Here is a 21157-nt window from a genome sequence, read left to right as displayed (position 1 = left end):
ATTTATAATAACTAGTAATTGATATCGTATTCGATTTATATAAGCGATTATGTATGGCACCATAGAACCTGCGGCGTTTATAAAAATTATAAACTCATTTTCAACATTTTTTAAAATTCAATGTATTTGACTTTAGATTTTGCAGCTGATTGACGTACCTATTCTCATCATAATGTACTGTTGCTTTTAGTTTCTTTCTAACCAAAATAAATTATCTGCTAACAAACCCTATTCGTAAAAAATCAAATACTCAAATACTCAAACAAATAACAAATTTAATACCCTTCTACAGTATATTTCATTAACGTTGATATTTTTTTTAATATTTTAAAGTTGTTATATACTTTTATAACACGAATAAGAATGTTTTGTAAGGTGTAATAACATGATTCATAGGTAAATCAACGACGAAAAATAATTAATTAATTTGTTGAAAAAAACAAGTAAAATCAACGATGGAAAACAAAAGTTCATTGAATCGCCATCTTCATACGACTAATTAATTGATTCATTCTATCTGCAAAATTAGGTTTAAAAATGATAAAAAAAATGTTAAAGAAGTCTAAAATAGTTAAGAATTACTATTTTATTTTAAAAAAAATTTAAAGTCACTATAAAATAATTAGTAAAGTTTTAGAAAGTGAAGGTCTCAATTATAATTTAAAAATATGTAATTGAAAAATTCGGAGACTTAAACTTTAATTGAAAGTTGAAAGTGACACGAAGGTTTTACCATTTTCTTGGGGCTTAATAATGATATTTGGTCAATGAAAGCACATTTGAATTGTGATATGTGTGCATTATAAAACTTTTTATCTCAAACGGGATCTTGCTTATTCTGTTTGTTTGTCTTATTATATATTAATATGGCTATCTCCATCTCTTTCAAACATATTTATTATATTAAAATATTTAATAAATAATAATAATAGTTGTTTTTAAAGTAAATCAAAGTCTTATTTTGAAGGAGTGTATTCAATACTTTCACATCGAATGCACAATAAAAAAATATCAATTAAAAATGTGTAAGTATATCAAATAAAAATAAAGCATGTTTCTTTAAATATTTTAGTTTTGGAAATCATAAAAAAATTAACTTCATAAAATTTATTATTAATATAAACAATTAAGAAAATTAAAAATAATTTTATTATATAACCAATAAAAGTAACAATCTAATGAAAGAAATTATAAAAAATATAAAAAAAATTTAAAAATGTTTCATTTTTATTTAAGAAAATAAGCACTCAAGAAAAAAATATAAAATTAAATTAAATATTAGAGATAACTTAGAGGGAAAACTCTATTTCTAGTAGGGGAGTCACCATTTAAAGTTTTCTTTGGGCTCAAGGATATTATCAGGTCAAAGAGCATACTTTTGAACTGTAAAAGGTATACATTTAAAAAAAAACATCTTTCACACCAGATCCCGCTTATGGTGTTTCTGCTGTTAATCCTGGTTAACAAAATATTCATCATTCACTAATTTTAAAGTAAATTAAAGCATTCAAAATATCTATATTTATTAGCCAGTAAAAATATTAATTTAACGAGAAAGTTCATAAAATATATGATCATATAAAAATAATAGGTGCAAATTTTGATAAATACTTAAAAAGCATATTAATTTAGTCTGTTTGTTTCTAATCACGGAACAAAGAAGACAATAAAAAGATAAAGATAGTAAGAAAAATAAAGTCGTAAAATATATAAAAAAAGGGACAGAACTTTTATTTCTGCCTAGTATATTAAATCATAAATATTTTATTACTTTTTATTTATATAATGGATTACTTTAAAAAGACAATTGAATATACCTTCATAAACAGTTTATACTATTATTCTAATGTAGTAAATAATCAAATTAAAAATATTATAATAATAAATAAATAAAATATTAACAATTAAAAGTAAAATAAAAATATATATTACTATTTTGAAATATAATGTTTTATTTTAATTCTAAATTATGTTTTAAAAATATATTTTTGCATCAAATTATTTTTAAAAATTTATTTTATTTATTCTATTTTAATTATATGCAAAATAATTATATAATTAACATTTTGTACCAACTTTTAGTAGTTCACTCTCCCATTGTCTTTCTGTTTCTCTGTATCTAAATAAATACTTAACTTTTCATTTTCCCTTTTGGTTTCTAGTCCCTTCCATGACACGGATAACTTGGGTGGAAAACTCCAATTTCATGTTAGTCTGAATTCCCACTTTTTTTGGCTTTTGTTATGGCTCACAAATCATGGTATTTGGTCAATGAAAGTACATTTGGACTGAGTATACTTTGTCAAAACTTTATTTCACACAAGATCTTGTCATCGTGTACGTGTTAGAAGACTTGCCTACAATATTTCTCTTAAAAAATTAAAAACAAAATTTCCCGAGGTCAAAAACTCGAGGCCACAAACACGTGTAAACAAATTTCGCACCCAAACACGAAACCAAGTCCATCATGACAAACCAATGCCTATGTGAAGAAAATCAGCGAATGGAAAAGTCAAATCTGACATTCATCATCGAAACACCGTTGGCGTCGTTTTATGGCACGCAACTCTATATATATCCCTTCACCTGCCCTTGCAAGCGCACAGATATTCACACTGCAAACTCCCTTTCATCAAGAAAACAAACACACTTTCGAACAAGTTGCATAACTACACTGAGAAAACCCTTCTTGTGTTTCGAAAATGAGAACAATTTGCTGGGAGCCAAAAACGCAGTCGTTCACCTTCTCCCGTCACACTTCGGCACCAAGTTCATCTCTATCCACAACACCTTCGACCAGCACCAAAGAAAACATGGTTTCCACTACCATAGAGGAAGCAGAAGCTCTGATACTAAAATGGGACCCTGAAACCTCCGCGTACGGAAGAGTAACCTCTCTCTTCTACAACGACAAAGCTGAGGCCATGCACTACATCCACTGCGTTAACCAGCTTCATGAAACCATGCACGCTTTGCTTGCACAGAACCCGTCTTCACGGAAACTCGTCCTCGCACAAAAACTTATGCAAATGGCCATGAAGAGGCTCCAGAAAGAGTTCTACCAGATATTATCCATGAGCCGGGCCCAACTCGATCCCGAATCCGTTTCCGCCAGATCCTCCACCACCTCTAGAACCTCTTTCTGTTCCGATAGCTACGATGAAGGCACGGCGGAAGACGACGTTCGCGATACAGGAGATTGTATCTCCAAAGTCGAACGCGTTTCCTCTGAAACCGTGGCGGTTCTCAAATCCATTGCCGACTGCATGGTTTCCAACGGTTACGGCAAGGAATGCGTCACCGTTTACACGACTATGAGAAAGTCGATCGTCGACGAAGGCGTGTATCGCTTAAGCGTGGAGGAATTGAGCGCTTCGAAGGTGAATAAGATGGACTGGGAAGTGCTCGAGTTGAAAATCAAGGGTTGGTTAGAGGCCGTTAAGATCGCCGTGAGGACGCTCTTCTCTGGAGAAAGGATCCTCTGCGATCAAGTCTTCGGTGCGTCACAATCCATCGCGGAAGCTTGCTTTGCCGAAATTTCGAGAAGCGGAGCCGCTCTACTGTTCGGATTCCCCGATCTCGTTGTGAGAACGAAAAAATCCCCGCCTGAGAAGATCTTCCGAATAATTGATATGTACGCCACGATCGCTTCACTGTGGCCGGATATTGAATCGATATTCTCGTACGATTCAACAACCGGGTCTAAATCTCAAGCCTACGCTCTGCTTCTCCGACTCTCTGAGTCCGTACGAACGAGTTTCTTTGAAATTGAGACCGCAATTCAGAAAGACTCTTCCAAAGCTATTTCAAAATTCGCAGGCGTTCACCCCCTGACTGTGCAAGTAATGAATCACTTGTCTACACTCGCTGATTACAGCAACGTGCTATCTGAAATTTTCTTCGACGTGCCGCCGCCATCGAGGTCGCCGTTACCGGAATCTTACTTGTACAGTCCACAATCTGACAACTCCACGACAACGGCGACGGAATTCTCGGTGCAGATGGCGAGGCTGATTCTAGTCCTTCTTTGCAAGATCGACGGCAAGTCGAGGCATTGCAAGGAGGTTTCGTTATCTTACCTGTTTCTCACAAACAATCTCCGGCACGTGGTAGCCAAGGTCCGAACCTCGAACTTGATTTACGTTGTCGGCGACGACTGGGTTTTGAATCATGAGGCAAAGGTGAAGAAGTTGATGGCAAACTACGAGAGAGTAGCATGGGGCAAAGTGCTTTCGTCTTTGCCGGAAAATACAGCGGCGGAAATGTCGCCGGCGGAAGCGAGGGTTATGTTCGGGAATTTCAATTTAGAATTCGAGAAAGCTTACCGGAAAGAGAACGCGTTTAACATTCCGGAGCAGGAATTTCGTGAAGAGACGAAGGCGTCACTCGCGAGAAAAATAAGCCCTATGTACCGCGAGATGTATGAAACGCTCCGTAATTCAGTGGGATCGGTGAGGGAAATGAGAGACCATGTCATATTTACCCCTGAAGATGTTGAGAATTACATGCTGAACCTTTTTCCCGCGGGAAGATCAAGCTCCACTGAAGAAAACAGTTCATTTTTTGTAAGAAAAAAATTCTGTAAGAAATGCAAATGAAAAAGTGTCTCATTATTACAATGGTGCAATGATTATATTTGGATCCTCTTATCCGATCATTGTTCACGTAATAGGGTTACAACATACAATTACATAAGGGAGACGCTGATTTTTTCCGGAAGAAAGAGAAAAAGGTTCCAATGATGGGTGTGGAATTTTAAGTTACATTATAATCACTCGAGCGTAGTTACATGAGACATTTACACTAAATTTCTGAGTGTAATATGTTGATATTGTGAATTATTCTTTTTGTTTTGTTTAAAACTATATATAAGTTAAGTATTACATTTTAATATATTACAAACACTTATGTGCCACTAATAATGGTGAATTTTGATCTTCGTTATACAGCTATCGAGCATCTTGTAATATATGATGTAATATAATGGATAAAAGAATAACGATTCATGTATTTTAATGCAAATAGGAAAAGTGTTTCACAAAGGCTAAAATCATGTATTAATAATTTGTGCTTACACATCTAAATATGGATCAGCCTTAGTTTGGGATTCTATAAAAAAGATTTATGAATTAATAATACATGTTTGTTGGAAAAACAATTTTTAATGTAAGTGTTTGATTTCTCCTATGGAGCTAAAATATTCAGAACACTATGAAACAAACAAGAAGATAAGAAAGTGGATGCTATGACAAAATGATAATAAAATAAAGGTTTAATCATATAAAACATTCTTATTTTTTTTTTTCAGAGTTTCTCAATTAGGTTCTCATATTATAAAATCTCTCAATTAGGTATTTGAATGTGTAAAATTGTATCAATTTAGGGCTTGCCATTATCTTGGGTGGACGGCGTTAAAAAATATTGTGCGTGACAAGGTGACATTAGAAGCTTTTACTGACGTGACAGATTATGGTGATCTAAGTTGGATTTGTTTTATTTAGAAATTAAATTTTATTGAGGTAAAATGATTTAAAACACAACGTTTAAATAAAATACAATTAATAATTTAAAACGCAACGTTTACTTAAATGAAGAATGCAACATTATTTGGTGAAATTTGGGAAATTAAATGGGATTTGAATAAAACCCTAAATTGGAAGACTGGAATCGTAATATAAATGTTTGCCTGAGGAGAGCGAGGTTGGTATTGTTGGAGCTTTTGGAGGTTGTTGTTGGAGGGTGTTTTTGGGCGACGCAGGTGGGTGCTGAACGCGAACTTGTTCGAAGACGATGTCGAAGGACCATTCTTGTTGTTCGTCGACCTGCAATGTATGGCGGAAGGAGAATGTGAATGTGTGTTCATCGATTTGGCACTGTGGAGAGAGATGTGTGTTGAGAACTGCTAAAACTATGAAGAGTCGTGGGAAGAAATTTTCGGGATGCTCGAAGTATAAGGTATGATTGATTTCAGCTATTTGTTATGTGAAACTGTTTTTGAGAATACGTTTGTGCGTTTACAGAGTGGTACTGAAGACGGTGGTTGCAATTACTTCAAATGGTGCGTTGATGTTTCGGAACACGAAATAGGGACCTGCTTCAAGTCTAAATGAAGGAAACAAACACAGTTTTCTGAACAGTGAAGAAATGGATAGTAATAGGAAATTTTTAGTCAAGTTACAGAATTGTGTCTTCATTGTTGAAAAGTGGATGAAGGTGTTGATAATTTTGGTTTGTGTTTTATGTGTAATAAACACAGTTTTAGTTTCAATGATGATGAGAATGAGATGATGTCTTGTACGTCTGATGTACCTTTGTTCCATTTTAATGAAAATGAGAGTTGTTTGATGTGTTTGAGTAAGAAATTGAATTCTGGTTATGGAATCTGATATCACTATAGAGAGGTGTGTATCTTGGTTTTATATGGTGTGGAATCTGATATGACTAAAGAGATTTGTGATTGAGTAAGAATATGATATGTTGACTTGGCTTTAGATAGATTGCTTAACTTAACAAAGTGAACTGACAACGCTTTTGTCATTTATCATACTTTAGAAAGATAAGCTGTACATAAATCATTGTAATAAGCTGTACATAATCATAAGCTATTCATAAATGGTTAATATGAACTAACACATAAATAGTCATTGCCATAAACTGCAGATAGTCAATAACAACTGATAGAATAAAATGATGGCACAAAAAGTAGTTTCCACTTGTTTAGAGGATACAATAAGTAGTGATAAAACAACACTGACATTGTCTAAAGATTAACAAAGTCTAAACATCACTAACACAAGACTTATACAATTGTTCAAATGCTGACATTGTGTATACATTACAATTGATCATATATCCCCTTGACCTACAACTTCATCTTGATTTGATGATGGCATCATTGGTTGAGTTGATGGGTTAGTTTCTTGTGTTTGGTGAGAGTTCACATCAGGTGTCTGGGTTGATTTGGTGCAAGAAGTTCTGTTGTGGCCCAGTTGCTTACAAATGCCACATCTTTTCTTTATACCACCCTTCCTCATTCTTTTGTCGTCCTTGACCAACTCCCATTGCTCCAACTTTCGCTTCTTCTTTGGTCTCTCAGGCAATATTCTTTTTGGTGGAGGGAGGACATCAACATGTGTGGTAATCTCCCACATCTTGTAACCATTTATTGGATATACAGTTGAAGAGTATATTTCTTCATATGTTGACTTCCTAAAGCAACATGGTATGAAGTCCTCTACATCTAGATTTAGGAATTTCATAACTGCCAATGAGTGGCAACATGGTACGCCAGTGATAGCCCACTTCCTGCATGTGCACAATTTTTGATCTAAATTCACTACAAACTTGTCACCAGCTTGGGACACACGGCGAACTTCAAAAAGCTTGTTTCCTGACCAACTCTAAAGTATAAAGAAGGAAATTAATAATGAATAAAAACTTAACATACTGTTAGTATAGACCGAACGGTAGCTGCAAGGGAGGAAGGAGTGAAGCACCAAACGATGTCTATACTAATACCGTTCGGTGGGTGCAGGGGGGATGGAGTGAAGGGTCGAACGGTATAAGGTTGATAATACCGAACGGTAGCCATTTCTTATGTTTTGTAAACATGTTTTGGACCTTGTTGAGGACCGAACGGTATAAGGTTGATAATACCGAACGGTAGCCATTTCTTATGTTTTGAAAACAGGTTTTGGACCTTGTTTAGGGCCGAATGGTATAAGGTTGATAATACCAAACGATTAGGTCTCTAACTCGACAACCTAACACATACTAACACAAATCATAAAGAAAAATGAATAAAGGTTACCACAGAATCCAATGTTTAGTTAACTGAGACTCCTTGTTTAGCCTAGTCTTGATTTTAGGACAAATGTCCCCAGACAATGATTGTATTTTACTCCTGTTAGTTGCCCATCTCTTCATCAAGTAAAGGCGGATCTCCTCCAACATGCTTATGATTGGCTTAGACCTTGTATGCACCAAAACACTATTAAAAGCCTCGGACATGTTGTTGACCAAAGTATCACATTGAGGTGTGCTGCTAAATCTTAAACGTGACCAGTATCTACATTGGATAAGTATAATGAACATTTAAGTCTGCCCTATAAGGTCTCCAAGTCAGATATCTATGTTCAAATATTAATGAAAACAAGTATAAATACAAACCTGGAAGGAATTTTTAACAAGTATTTGAAAGCCTCATCATTGAGTTGTTTTATATTTCTCATTTCTGATTCCCATGTTTAAACAGGGGCATTCTCCTTTACCACCCATACATTTGAGTCTAATTCTCTTCTTATCATTCTTAACATATTTAATATTTCTGCCATTTTGTACTGCATACGTTTTTATGGCATCCACAAAGTCTTGCTTGTCAGCAAAATAAGTACCCAGATCCCATTTATGATCTAGCATTGTCTTAGGCATAGAGAATGTTTTAAACTTCCCATAACCCTCGTCTTCATCATCTTTACCATCACTTTCTGCTCCACTGTCTAATTCCTCGGATTCCCATTCATCATCAGACAAACCTCTATCATCATCACTATTTATTCCATCATCAACATCACTATCAGACATCTGAATCCATGATGCTCCATCAGATTGCACATCAACTTGAACATTACCAACTCCATCTCCTACCTCCTCTTCTATATCAAAGTCAACATGTACATCAACCAGACCTTCCATACAATCATTGCCATCATCATGATTAACATCCTCACCACTAGAACTCCAACTACGAACATCACCAGCATCATCATTAAAATCATCATTAACATCATCATTGACATCCTCATTAACATCCCCTTCACACTCAATTTCACCTTCAACAACATGATGACCCTCACATCTTTCTTCTGAAACAATAACAGTTTCACTCATACCATCACATTGAACTCTCTCACCTTCATTGGCAGGCACCTTACATTGTGTTTCACCATCCTGTTGACATTCACCCCCAGTATCCTGTTCACATTCAGCCTGAACAGTTTCTACTTTAGCTGTATTCTGAGAAACATATTCGAACATATGTATCACCTCAGGTTCAGAAACTGTGTGAACAACAAAAAGATGCACCTCACCATTAAGCCTAGCTAAGGTAATCATGTGCATGGCTCCTATGTCATCCAACAAAGGCTCCAACCTATTCTCTAACACAGAACCACCACCTACGCAGTACCACAACTCCTTAAACCCATCATAACCTAGCCCTTTCACCACACTCACTACAAGGAAATAGTTCCACATGTCTGGGTCAAACGACAAAGTTGTACTCTCCCCCTCATAGTTAAGTTTCCCTTCTTTTATGAACTTTCCACTGTGGTGGATAACAACTTGGAAATTTTCCTCCATGACGTACAAAAAAAACTTATAATTAACCTATAAAGTAATAAAAAAGGGACGACAACAACATTTAGTAAGAATATATGCAAACCACAACCCACTGAAAAAGACATTCCAACAACACTTTAATATTGGGGGACCACATTGCACTTAAAAACGAAACAGGATAGACCATGCAACATTGTTGGACAACCATAAAAGGACAACATCATCAAACAATTCAATGAAAATCGTCTTTACTAACCTGAACACGTGATTCACCTCGAACACTTTCGCCAATGCCTTCCACGTGATTCACCGCCAAGAGCTTCCTGATTTCACCGATTTCGCACCGATAAATCACTCCATAATCTTCACACCAAGCCTACTTTCTCACCACGTTTACCAAATTTCGCACCCACTCAACAATTTTTTGCCTCGATAAAACCCTATTCTCCCAAAAATCCTCAATTTCGCACAAAGTGAAGAATAAAAATAAAATTCCCATTCTTCTAATCAGTTCTCACTCAATTAAAACATTGCATTTTAAATTATTAATTGTATTTTATTTAAACGTTGCGTTTTGAATTATTTTACCTCAATAAAGTTGAATTTCTAAATAAAACAAATCCAACTCAGATCACCATAATCTGCCACGTCAGTAAAACTTTCTAATGTCACCCTGCCACGCACAACATTTTTTAACGCCGTCCACCCAAGATAACGGCAAGCCCGAAATTGATACAATTTTACACATTCAAGGACCTAATTGAGAGATTTAATATGAGGACCTAATTGAGAAAACCCTGCAGAAATAGGGATGTTCTACATGATTAAACCTAAAATGAAACACTTTTTATACTGTTGTTCGTTATAATTGGTATAATTTTTATCTATTTTTTTTCATTTGTAGTGTGGGTTGCACTCTACACATACAACTGGGTCATTATTAAATCTTCTTCAACTAGCAACTTTATTTTTCTTGTTCTTCTTCATTAGTCTCTTCTTTCTCAACCATGTCATACCCTTTTTTTTTTCTTTTCTTCTCTCAACCTTTGCTTCACTCCTTCGCTCTCCCATATGGATGAAGCACTTCGATCCCTTGATCTAAATAAGAATTAGATCTGAATAAGGAATTAGATCTAAGAGACAATAAGGTATTTGTAATTGAGAAGATAATGAGAGTAAGAGATGTAGGCAAGTCACGCTCGTATACGACAAGGAGGTCGATGACGATGGTGAAGCGGAAAGAGGGATTGAAGGATAAGGTGTTGAGGAAGAGGTCGTAGAGGAGAATGAAAAGTAGCATAGAAGGAGAGAGAATGTTCCCAAGGTGGAACAAAATAAGATGTTCGAGAGGAGTGTGAGAGATCGTAGAGGTAGCTTTCCAGTCCTAGCTTCAACTCGATGCTATGGCGTTTCGATTAGTTGTTTTTTCTTTTCGGGTGAACTAACAATATTTTTCTAGGGTTTTTGTAGAGTAAGAAACTGATTGATTTGGGTTTGGCTTACCTCAGTTTATAATGAATGGAATCAGAAGCTAGTATGGTTCAAGTGACAATATCGGTAACGGGAGTTCGAACAAGAGGCTATAAATGACATGTGAAAAATTTTGTACACAATCGTAGGACAAGTTGAAAGGTTGAGGATGAATGACAAAAGTCTCTTCGAAGTTTGATTTTCATAACGGAGGGATTTCAAAATTTTCCTTTTCCATGTGAAGTTTCTTATGAGATCTAGAACTGATATAAAATTTTGACTTTCTATACCGATTCTAGACTTTTTAAATTGATTCTAGCATCGATATACAATTTTTTTTAACCTGTATATAAAAAGGTTTTACTACACTAATGTTTCATATATTACAATATTTTAAATATTAATTAAATGATTTTTATAAAAATAAATTTATAGTAAAAAATTATATAATTAATACACATGGTTAAAATTTTATAATAAATATAACACTTATTATGTTTTAAAATATTTAAAATGAAAAGTATCTTGGAAATTTGAATAAATTTAGTGAGACGAGTTGAATAGTTGAAAGGGAAAATGAAAATTTATGTAGAAAAAAAGATTTTTCAAATGAAAAAAAAAGAGATTAATAATTTACCTAATAAATTAATAACTTTCAAAATTTAGTAAGATAAAATGGAGGTATATATGTTTTTTAAAATATAATCTATCGTTTGAATAAAATCATAAAAAAAATGTAATTAAAGTTATAATTATAAAAAAATAATTCGGATATTTGACTGAATTTGAGAAATATCGAATGGATAAATCAATTTAGAGCAAAAAAAGTTGTATATAAAAAAAGAAAGATTCGAATAATGAGAATAGGAAAGTGATATGTGTGTAAATACACACCCCTCCCATATCCAATTTAAAACATGTAATATTACTTGTATATTCATGCTTGCTTAATGCAAAGATTTCCTTTATGATGATCATAAGATGAAAAAGTATCTACTTTGTTTATCCATAATATAACAATCGTTGTTATTGTTATAATATTTATATTTATAAAATATTTTTATTAATTATTTGAAAAATAAGTAATAGTAATTTTTTCATAATAATAATAATAATAATAATAATAATAAAGCTTATAAATTATATTTAATAATATTTTAATAATATTAAATGAAAAAAATAAAATAAATTGATGTATAAATATAATAATTTGTTGTGTTAATTTCTATCATCAACTATTAATTTAAAAATGATATATTAAATAAAATATTATCATTATTATTATTATTAAACTTATCAAAATTATATATACATAGTATTTTTTTGAGATCCTCATAGGTGTAAAACCAATTTAGACAATCTAAATTTTGTAAAGATCCTCAAAGAGGGTTTTTTATTATAACAAAACTAGATAATCTTATATATACATACTCTATTCTTATTGTAATGTGTGTTTTGTACTTTTCAAACCAGACACTTAAAAATACTAGACAATTATTTAGACATGTTTGTTTGGAATCAAGATGTATAAACAAAACTGTAATCATAAATAATTTTGAAAATTTAAATATAATGAAGTCTCATATAAAGTTTGGAACAAATGTAAATATCTAAATATCTAAATTAAATTTTAAACATAAAAATAAATATCTCTATAAACAAACTGAATTAATTAAAATTCTTTCTATGATTACCTTTGTATGTCATATTAATATTTTTTAAACTCATAACAAATAATAATTTATTCATTATATTAAATGGAAAGTAAACATATTTCATGTCGTTAAAATATACATTTAGTATTTATCAGATGAAACAAAACCAGTTAGAAAATAATTTAGAATGTCTTTTTATTATATTTTTGCTAAGATAGTCAGCATAATCGTGTATGGGTTTGATTTTCAAACGGATATTTCAATGGTATACGAAAAAAGGTTAACTTTATTTAACATTATTTTGATAACAAGTTGTTTGAACTACGACTTCATTGAACTGTTGCTTTCGAAGTTAGCAATTTTGGGAACTTATTGTTAATCCATCTGAAAGAAAGTAATGTCATCTAACGTTCAGCATGTCAACTATGGGGTTTTATATTAACTCTGGACAAGTTGACAACAAAAGATGCTGTCGTACAGCATTTTGTACCATTAATCTCACCCAACAACATTTTCTATAGTATATTTAATCTAACCTTTTCGATTATCTCCCATTTTTTTTCAATTAAAAATTATTTTAAATAATTTATACAGTCTCTCTCTCCTAATAACTCCCTACCATATTTTTATTTTAAGAAAGCTCCATCCATATCAATTATTGACCTACATAAGATAAAATTATCTTTGCAGGTAGACATACATAAAACTTCTTGAAAATTAGTTCACCATCGTTCTCCTCATCTTTTATTTTTACTGTCAATTCTGAATTTCGAGCTAGTAGCTAATGAACATAATTGTATATTCTTTTATATTTGACTTTGAATGACCCATTAACCTAGTCTAAAGTAATGAGTTTCGCCCATAAGTTGTACATCTAGATATGTCAATGTTCTATTTTCTATTAATTTTCTCTTGAATTTCCACTCCCTTCACTTTTGGATTTTCTCTCACGGTTTTCTCCAACTTCTTCCTCAACCATTTCGCATTAAGTAAGTGAAGATTTTAATCTCTACTGTATGTGTGGCTATCTACAATAGTCCTCAACTGCCACATATGAATTATTTCCATATAAACACAATATGCCATCCACAGGCATTATCCTTTTGCACCCACACATTTCGACCTTATTATTCTCTTACCGTTTTTAACAAATTTTAGAATTATTTCATTTTCCAATGAATAGGTTTTGATGACATCCAAAATGTCTTCCTTTTGATCAAAATACATCCCTACTTCCCATTTAAAATCAACTATACTTTTTGGCATACAAAATGTTATGAACTTCTCATAACCCTCTTCCTCGCTATGTTCTTCATCACTATCTGTTGCACTAAGTGATTCTTTAGGTTGTCAGTCATCATTCGACAAACCTCTCTCATTACCATAACTTATATTATCATCAAAATCGTTGTTTGACATCTGAACCCATGATGGTCCACCATATTCTTGTGAAATACTTTCCACAATTCAACATCCACATTACCAAATCAATGTCCATCTCCTAACTCATCTTCTATATCACACTCAACAATTATATCAATTAGCCCCTCCATACACTCACTATTTACATCAACATTATCATAATCACCATACGAACTCCTACCACAAACATCAACTTCCTCCTATACAACTTGTGTAGGTTCATAGTCACACACGTCTTGGTCTATGTCAGCCTCACCTTCAACATCACCTTCAACATCACCATCATAATCACCCCTCTCTTGTGTTACAACAACATCTCATTCATAATGAGGCACCTTGAAGTACCCAAGAAAACACTAGAGGGATGAATAGTGTTTTCAAAATATTTTCACAAAAAACAAATCTAATGGTTTGTAATAATAGTTTGCATAAGTGAACTATGTTTAGACGTTACGTATGTGAGATAAGTAAATTCTTTCATATGATGACATTGGAAACTTAACAATAGTATTTAAAGTAAGAAAGCAATAAGTTAAAGTTTTTATACTGATTCGCTCAATCTTTAGCTACATTTAGTTCTTCATTAAGAAATTTTAAGAGGTTCCCAAAACCCTAATTTGAATCACATACCATGAGACACATCCTCTTGAGGCAAACCCTACCTTGAGAACTTGCCAAATCAAACACAACCCGAAGCCTTGTTGTTGAATGTTCCCAATAATATAATGTTTGCTCATTGTTTCAGTGAAGAATATGCTATTATTAGTGAAGATGATGAGAGAACATCACAGTGAAGCAAAGAGAGGAAAAATTGAAAGAATTTTGAATAGTAAAAACACAGGCGAAAAGATAAAAAGGGGCGAAAAAGAAAAAAAGAAGTGTTTGATGTTTTATGGACTTAGAGTCATAGAAGGCAACTAGTGTGTCAAGGGTTCAAAAATATGAACATGAGAATGAAAATGAAACTCTGTGGAACCTTCTAATTTGGAGATGAAAGCTGAAAACGTTAAAAAGGAGAGGGGAGAAGGAAAACTAAAAATGAAATGGGAGTAGGAAAGTAAAAAGTTTAGTTTGACAATAACGTGAAAACTATTATAATTTGTGGATGTGATAAAATAAGAATAAATATAAATCATATAAAACATTTTTTTACAAAAGCATTGTCTAATGATATCATAATAGATAACACTTTTTTAAACAAATGTTTTCTATTGATTTATTTCAAATTATTAATTAAAAAAATAATATAAATCAATATAAATAGTGTTTTTCTAATTGAGTGTTGTCTATTAGTATTCCAATAGATAATGCTATTTTAAATAAACATTGTGATTTGTATATTGAGTTATAATGTTTATTTAAAAAAATGTTGTTTATTGAGTGTTGTTTATTCATAATTTTATAGTAGTAAGAGAAGAATAAATTCTGAACGAAAAACAATACTTGATCTTGATTCCATGATTTTCTCATTTATAGGTTGAGTTCTTCGTTGTAAAGTAGAAGTGTAACAGAAAGAAGAATATCAAAAGATTAAAAAACAAAAGTAGAGTGAAAAAAAAAGGGAAAAAACCGAAAACTAGACCCTTGAAATTTTGAGTACAACTATGCCTTACACAACTTTAAAAACGGAAGCAAATATGAGCCAAATCATAGACTCTAATAAAACTCATGAGCCTAATTACAAAAATGTAAGTTAATACAAATAAATTCATAGGGTTCTTTAACCAAATTTTAACAAAATTGCAAGATAATACTTATTTATAACACTGTTGAATTTATCAACTTTGGAATCTTATTTTTAATTTTTATCAACATAATATTGCAATTATTATGAATTGAATATAAATAACTTCTTTAAGACTTACTTTGAGGACTTGAATCATTACACTACAAATTTATTATAAAATTGTAGCAAAAGTATAGTCTGCTCGTAAATTATTTGCCTTTTTATTTTTAAATAATATTTTAATACGCGTGTGATGAACATTCAATGTTGTTTATCCTCTAGTTTTCTTCGATTAACGTTGATTGCTTGAATTTCTATTTGATTATTCTAATTTTTATTTTAGCCATAGTTAATTGATGGAGGTCACGCATGGGAGGCTGAACTTAAGGACCATAGAAGAACTTATGAAATGAACGTCAAACAAATTTTCTTTAATTGACTTTATTAAAATAATGGTTTATATATAGAGAAATAAAGAGGAATTTCCAGAAATTAAGTGAGGATAATTAATCATACGAAACTCGTTACAGTATCATTTCCGAAATAAGTTATTTGACAATGACTTTTATTGATTTATTCTCTCACCAATTTAACGAGATTGATTGGATGATATATGTAATCAAAATTAAAATAGAACTTTTTGCAAGTTATTTTGTTGATCATTAGTCATATACGCACTGAGAACAATGTTATACATATAGGAAATTGCTTATCTCATTTCCTTAAGTAGAGTTTTTACACGTGTAAGAGAAGAGTTATTCAATTACAGGGAATGTTTCTTTGTAAAGTTATAAATTTGACCTGTTTCTTAACTTTGTAAGGTTATAAATTTGACCTATTCTAACATAGAGAGCCCATATTGCTTAAGCATCTATTCTCTCCCTTTCATTTTATATGACATCCAAGACTATTTTATGAATATAAACCTTTCACTAAATTGTTATTACACTTTTTTTTATTACTATTTCACATTTAAACAAACCATTATTATTATTATTGCTTTCTATAAACACACCAAACTATGCATAATTAACACACCTAACTTTTTTTTTATTTAATTAATGTGTGGTCTACACTATACCATCATTACTGAGCAATATTATTAAACTTATTTGGTTTATGTCTAACAATGAAATATTTTAGATTGGTGTGAACATTTGTTCAAGTAATATAAAAATTAAAATTTCAATCATTGCATAATGGCAGTCCATTATAAAAACAACTTAAATAATCAACTTAAAATGAAAGGAGTACTATGTTAATGGTGAAAAGTAGAATTGAGATAAAGTGTAGTAAGTTTAGAGTGCATTTCCTTGTAGTAAAAGATAGTGGGATGATTAAGTGTAATTTACACTCTAGTAAACTGTGATAGTAATTTAACACAGGTGTAGTACTCATTTAATAATCCATACTTAGCCTATACTTTATTTACATATGAAAATGACTATTGTGCTCATAGTGCTTGATCTGCTGGTCTAGCAACAGATTGCCATCCAGTGCAGTGATGAAGAATATGTTTAAGATCCTCTGTGGGAGCTTCCACTGTCCATGAGGGATAGTGTTCACTGGGGTGAAACATGTTGCATCCTCCATTCTCAGTCATTAACCCTGGTTCAGCACCATTTAAGAACAAGTCTCCCTCAGACCTTATGTAGCCACTTGTTCCCACTTCCTTGTCTGCTGCCTGCAGTGATGCTATCAAATAAGTGTTAAAGAACCAGCACAAATATTTTTCAGATATCTTAAATAATCAAATGCCATATAGCATAAAAAGTTGCAGACTGCGTATTCTTTTATTTCAAATATGACAAAAAAACTGTTAAACTTTCTGCTTGTGAAGTTGGTATTTGGAAACATGTCAGAGCTTAGCAGAAATCATCCCAGAACAAAACTGCTATTGTAATGGCTAGTTTGATTTGATATGAACAATGCTATGTATGGAGGGACCAGGTGAAATGCAAAATGTAATGGCATATATGACTAAGGAGTTCCGAAAATTAGTATGAGAATTCGACGGGGAGATTATGTTGAAATAACTACCATAGCAGCTGCAGAAGGAATTTGACATACATTTCCTGAAATAGATTGAATCTGACGAAGCAGGGGTTCTTAATAACAATGCATTTGCTATTTGTAATATTTTTATAGGCAAAAACTTAAAGCAGGTAATGAAGAATGGTGGATATGTAGCAATTATAACATACAAATTATGTCAGAAACAATATAGAAAAGAAAAAAAATGATGCAACTTAGTGCAAGCTACAATTATTGTGTTGGATAATCAGAGAGATGAATCAACAAGAGATCTTCAACAATGGACTATAAAGTTAACATAGATTTTGTGGGTCTTTCTCACTTATTCTTCAACTTGTCCATTTCTATGTAATGAAAGACTTCAAATCACACTCTTAAACTCCGACCATTTTCTTCTAGAGTCTGAGTTTCTTCCATTTGGTGTTTTTTCTCTAGAACAAAACATTTCTCATTCATAAGTATATTAACAGCGACCCTTGTCAATGGAACACCTTGTTTTGAACCCTTGTCACGACACTGTAAGTGTTCTTGAAGCTGCGAGAGTTAATAGGTATCATCAATGTTTTTCAGTTTAAGTTGTTCTGTTTTAGGGAAGTGATAATAACTGTAACGATTTATGTTTTTCAGTTTAGACCAATACACCATGATACTGGGACATGTACGCTGTTATTTTATATTCCTATTGGTTGTAAGGCTATTTTAAATAGTCAAGTTCGCTTTCTCAGTTCAATGAAAACGCTCCACAGTTCACCAGTGTAAATTATACTTTGAATCTTAAAACTTTCCTAGTTCTAACATCGTGTACCAACGACTTGTGTCAGAGAAAAAAATACTAGCACATGAAGCAAGTCAAAATAATCTTTAAAATTATCGGATGCAAACCAACTTAAAATCAAGTGATCAATTCCATGAACTAGTTTTTCACACTTCATAACCATTTTCAGAAGATCGATTGAACATTACACTGAAAATATGCGGTTTCCAATTGAAGTCAAGAAAAAATGACTTGACACTAAAAAAAGAACCAGACAAACCTTCTCAGTAAGGTACTTAAAGGCCACCTTCTTCTGTCTGGCTTCATAGATATTATGCTGCGAGAATATCTGGCATGAACATACAGCACAAATGACATCAATTTCGTGTATCATTCACATATCAAATCGGACCAATTCCATTTCGACAAAACCAACAAAAATAAATACACAAAAGAAATCACCTGGGCTTCCACACTAGCACACACAGCATATATGCCCCAGTTTCTGATATAATTATTATAGAGATGCACTTTCGCAAACCTAACACGAGGGTGCCTCTGTCGCGTCCCATTGAAAAAACAATGGTGTATAGTGACCCTCATGCACCTATCGTTAACATGCGATGGATCAGCCCCAATAAGCATAGTTTTATCATGCTGAGAGAAGTGACACCTGCACAGAATGGCGTAGTACTTCTTCAATAAGTGAAACAATACCACCTCTTGTAATGAAAATGCAAACTAACTAGTGTTCGTAAGTTACTGAGAAATTAAAAATGAAAATTTTTCATTGGGAAGACTAACATCAGCACACCCCTTCATAATTCAAAATTAATAATTCTATATTCAACTCGGAATGGACTAAAAGTTTCCAGCTGTTCGATTTTTTGCTAGTGTCCTCAGCAAAACCAAAGCAGAAAATATACACAAGAAAACAAGACTTTTTATGGTACCTTGAGATAGTAATGTCTGTGCTTTCACGTGTGATGTCTATAAGTCCGTCATCATAATCAGCGAGCGTGCAACGATCAATCCATATGTGTTTGGATTTAGGTTTGATCTGAATGGCGTCAACATCATGCCCTTTGCCTCCTTCGAACTCCAAATTGCAGATTATGACGTGTTCGCATTCCTTCAGGCGCAACCCATGTCCGGTAAGTTTAATCCTCTGGCCACGACCATCGATGGTCTTGTGAGACGACACGTTCAGGTACGAGGAGAGATGAATGGTGCCGGACACCTCAAACACAATCCACAATGGTTCTTTTCCGCGACACGCCTCACGCAGCGACCCCGGTCCGTCATCTGCAGCAGTATAGCAATACTAAATTTAAACCTAACCGACGAATGAATGACTAAGAGGGGATTGGGGGAAAAAGGTGATGAATAGGTGAACCTGCGAGCGATGTGACGCGGTGAAGGGGACCGTGGAGGCCGCCAACAGCGAAGCGGCCGAAGCCCTCGGCTTGGGCGGCGAGGGCGCGGAGGGTGGTGTCTACGTGGGTATAAGGAAGAGAGAGCATGTTGGAATTAGCTATGGGTGGTGGTGGGGTTGGGAATGGTGGAGGGTGATCGTATATATGGGGCGGAGGAACGGAGTTGGGGTGTTTGCGATGGCGGTGTCCATGGGCGTTACCCATTTTTGGTCTAAAACGCTTGAAGTTACTATCTTCAGTTCAGTTCTGTTAGGTAATTGAAAGACACACTCAAAACTGAAAACTTTACTACTTTTGGGGTTTGTAACCATTCTTTTCTTTCTTCTTTGGTCTAACCCGCTACCGACATTTGTTACAAGTAACAAGGGAACGGCAACAACCAGAACATTGCTGTTACTTTTTACAAAAAATGATGCAGTTATTATTGTTACTTCAAGCACAAAGATTGTTACAGCTTCTTTATAAGGAAAGGGACAAATGAGAGAGAATAATACAAGTAAAAGAAGAGAATACATTCGAGGAATAAAATGTCTAAACTTCCTTTATTTTTATACTTGTACTTATTTTTAAAATAAATAATTGGATAGATATATTTTGATATACTAGGCTATACTATTGACAAATGTTAAACATTGCATGGTTATGCGACTGATGCTTAGCCAAAATATAAGTCCTCGGCTCCTGTGACAGTAATTGGACAAGTTTCTGACTTAAAAATGTGATCCAGAATGTTGACTCTATTGGTTGTCTTGTCTTACTGAGCTCAATGTGTGCAGATGTTTTGAAATTAAATGACCAGTGCAAAAACCAAGGAAATTCTGAATTTGAGCCTTAGCTTTACCACCATGGTAAACTACATTGGCAGAAGAACAACAGGCAATGAAGGCCAATTAGACTTCGAGTTTCTGTGTCTCACCACCCAATAAACACAAAATAGTGTGTGATGGACCTACAAAATTAAATACAAGAGAGATGGACTTTCCAACATTTGCCTAGTCTAAAAAGGTTTCACTTTGGAAATTCACTTCTCCTTAAGCTAGATGACTCCAAGCATGAAGATGAGTCTAAAGTGACAAGTGGTGCACGAAAGCAATGAGGAAATGGTGTGGGACGACTCATTTTATGTGTGTTTGAGGTGGTGAGAAAATGATGTTCGAGTGCTCTTAAAATAGGTTAGTAAATTCAAGAAGAAAGATAATTAGAGAAAATCTAGAAGCAGAATTCTAGCTTTTAGTGATATGAGAGAGTAGTATGATACAAATTTGACAACTTAAGAATACTTAATTCGAAGGTGATTTTTACATGAGGAAGACACCTCTAT

General features: G+C 33.3%; 3 protein-coding genes across 4 annotated transcripts; 1 reads left to right on the top strand and 2 right to left on the bottom strand.

Moving 5' to 3' along the window:
* Positions 1 to 2702: 2702 nt before the first annotated feature.
* LOC108325419 (exocyst complex component EXO70H1) lies at positions 2703 to 4598 on the top strand. The gene has a single exon (XM_017558486.2). It carries the CDS (start codon positions 2703 to 2705, stop codon positions 4596 to 4598), a length of 1896 nt encoding a protein of 631 aa, XP_017413975.1.
* Positions 4599 to 6845: 2247 nt separating this feature from the next.
* LOC108324668 (uncharacterized) lies at positions 6846 to 9360 on the bottom strand. The gene is made up of 3 exons (XM_017557607.1): positions 8348 to 9360; positions 7811 to 8068; positions 6846 to 7305 (listed from the first exon to the last, which is right to left on the bottom strand). Exons 1-3 carry the CDS (start codon positions 9358 to 9360, stop codon positions 6846 to 6848), a joined length of 1731 nt encoding a protein of 576 aa, XP_017413096.1.
* Positions 9361 to 16900: 7540 nt separating this feature from the next.
* On the bottom strand, positions 16901 to 20292 carry LOC108324302 (probable pectate lyase 4). Of its 2 annotated transcripts, none has more exons than XM_017557219.2 (5): positions 19797 to 20292; positions 19354 to 19705; positions 18863 to 19073; positions 18681 to 18749; positions 16901 to 17307 (listed from the first exon to the last, which is right to left on the bottom strand). In XM_017557219.2, exons 1-5 carry the CDS (start codon positions 20038 to 20040, stop codon positions 17260 to 17262), a joined length of 924 nt encoding a protein of 307 aa, XP_017412708.1. In that variant the 5' UTR covers positions 20041 to 20292; the 3' UTR covers positions 16901 to 17259. The 2 variants fall into 2 exon arrangements, with proteins under 2 accessions (XP_017412708.1, XP_017412707.1); XM_017557218.2 differs by having other exon boundaries at positions 16901 to 17296; positions 19797 to 20282.
* Positions 20293 to 21157: the final 865 nt, after the last annotated feature.

Source organism: Vigna angularis, chromosome 3, assembly GCF_016808095.1.
Source record: "Vigna angularis cultivar LongXiaoDou No.4 chromosome 3, ASM1680809v1, whole genome shotgun sequence".
NCBI lineage: Eukaryota > Viridiplantae > Streptophyta > Magnoliopsida > Fabales > Fabaceae > Vigna > Vigna angularis.
The sequence above is the reverse complement of the archived record's forward strand: the minus strand, read 5'-3'. Positions and strand labels throughout refer to the sequence as shown.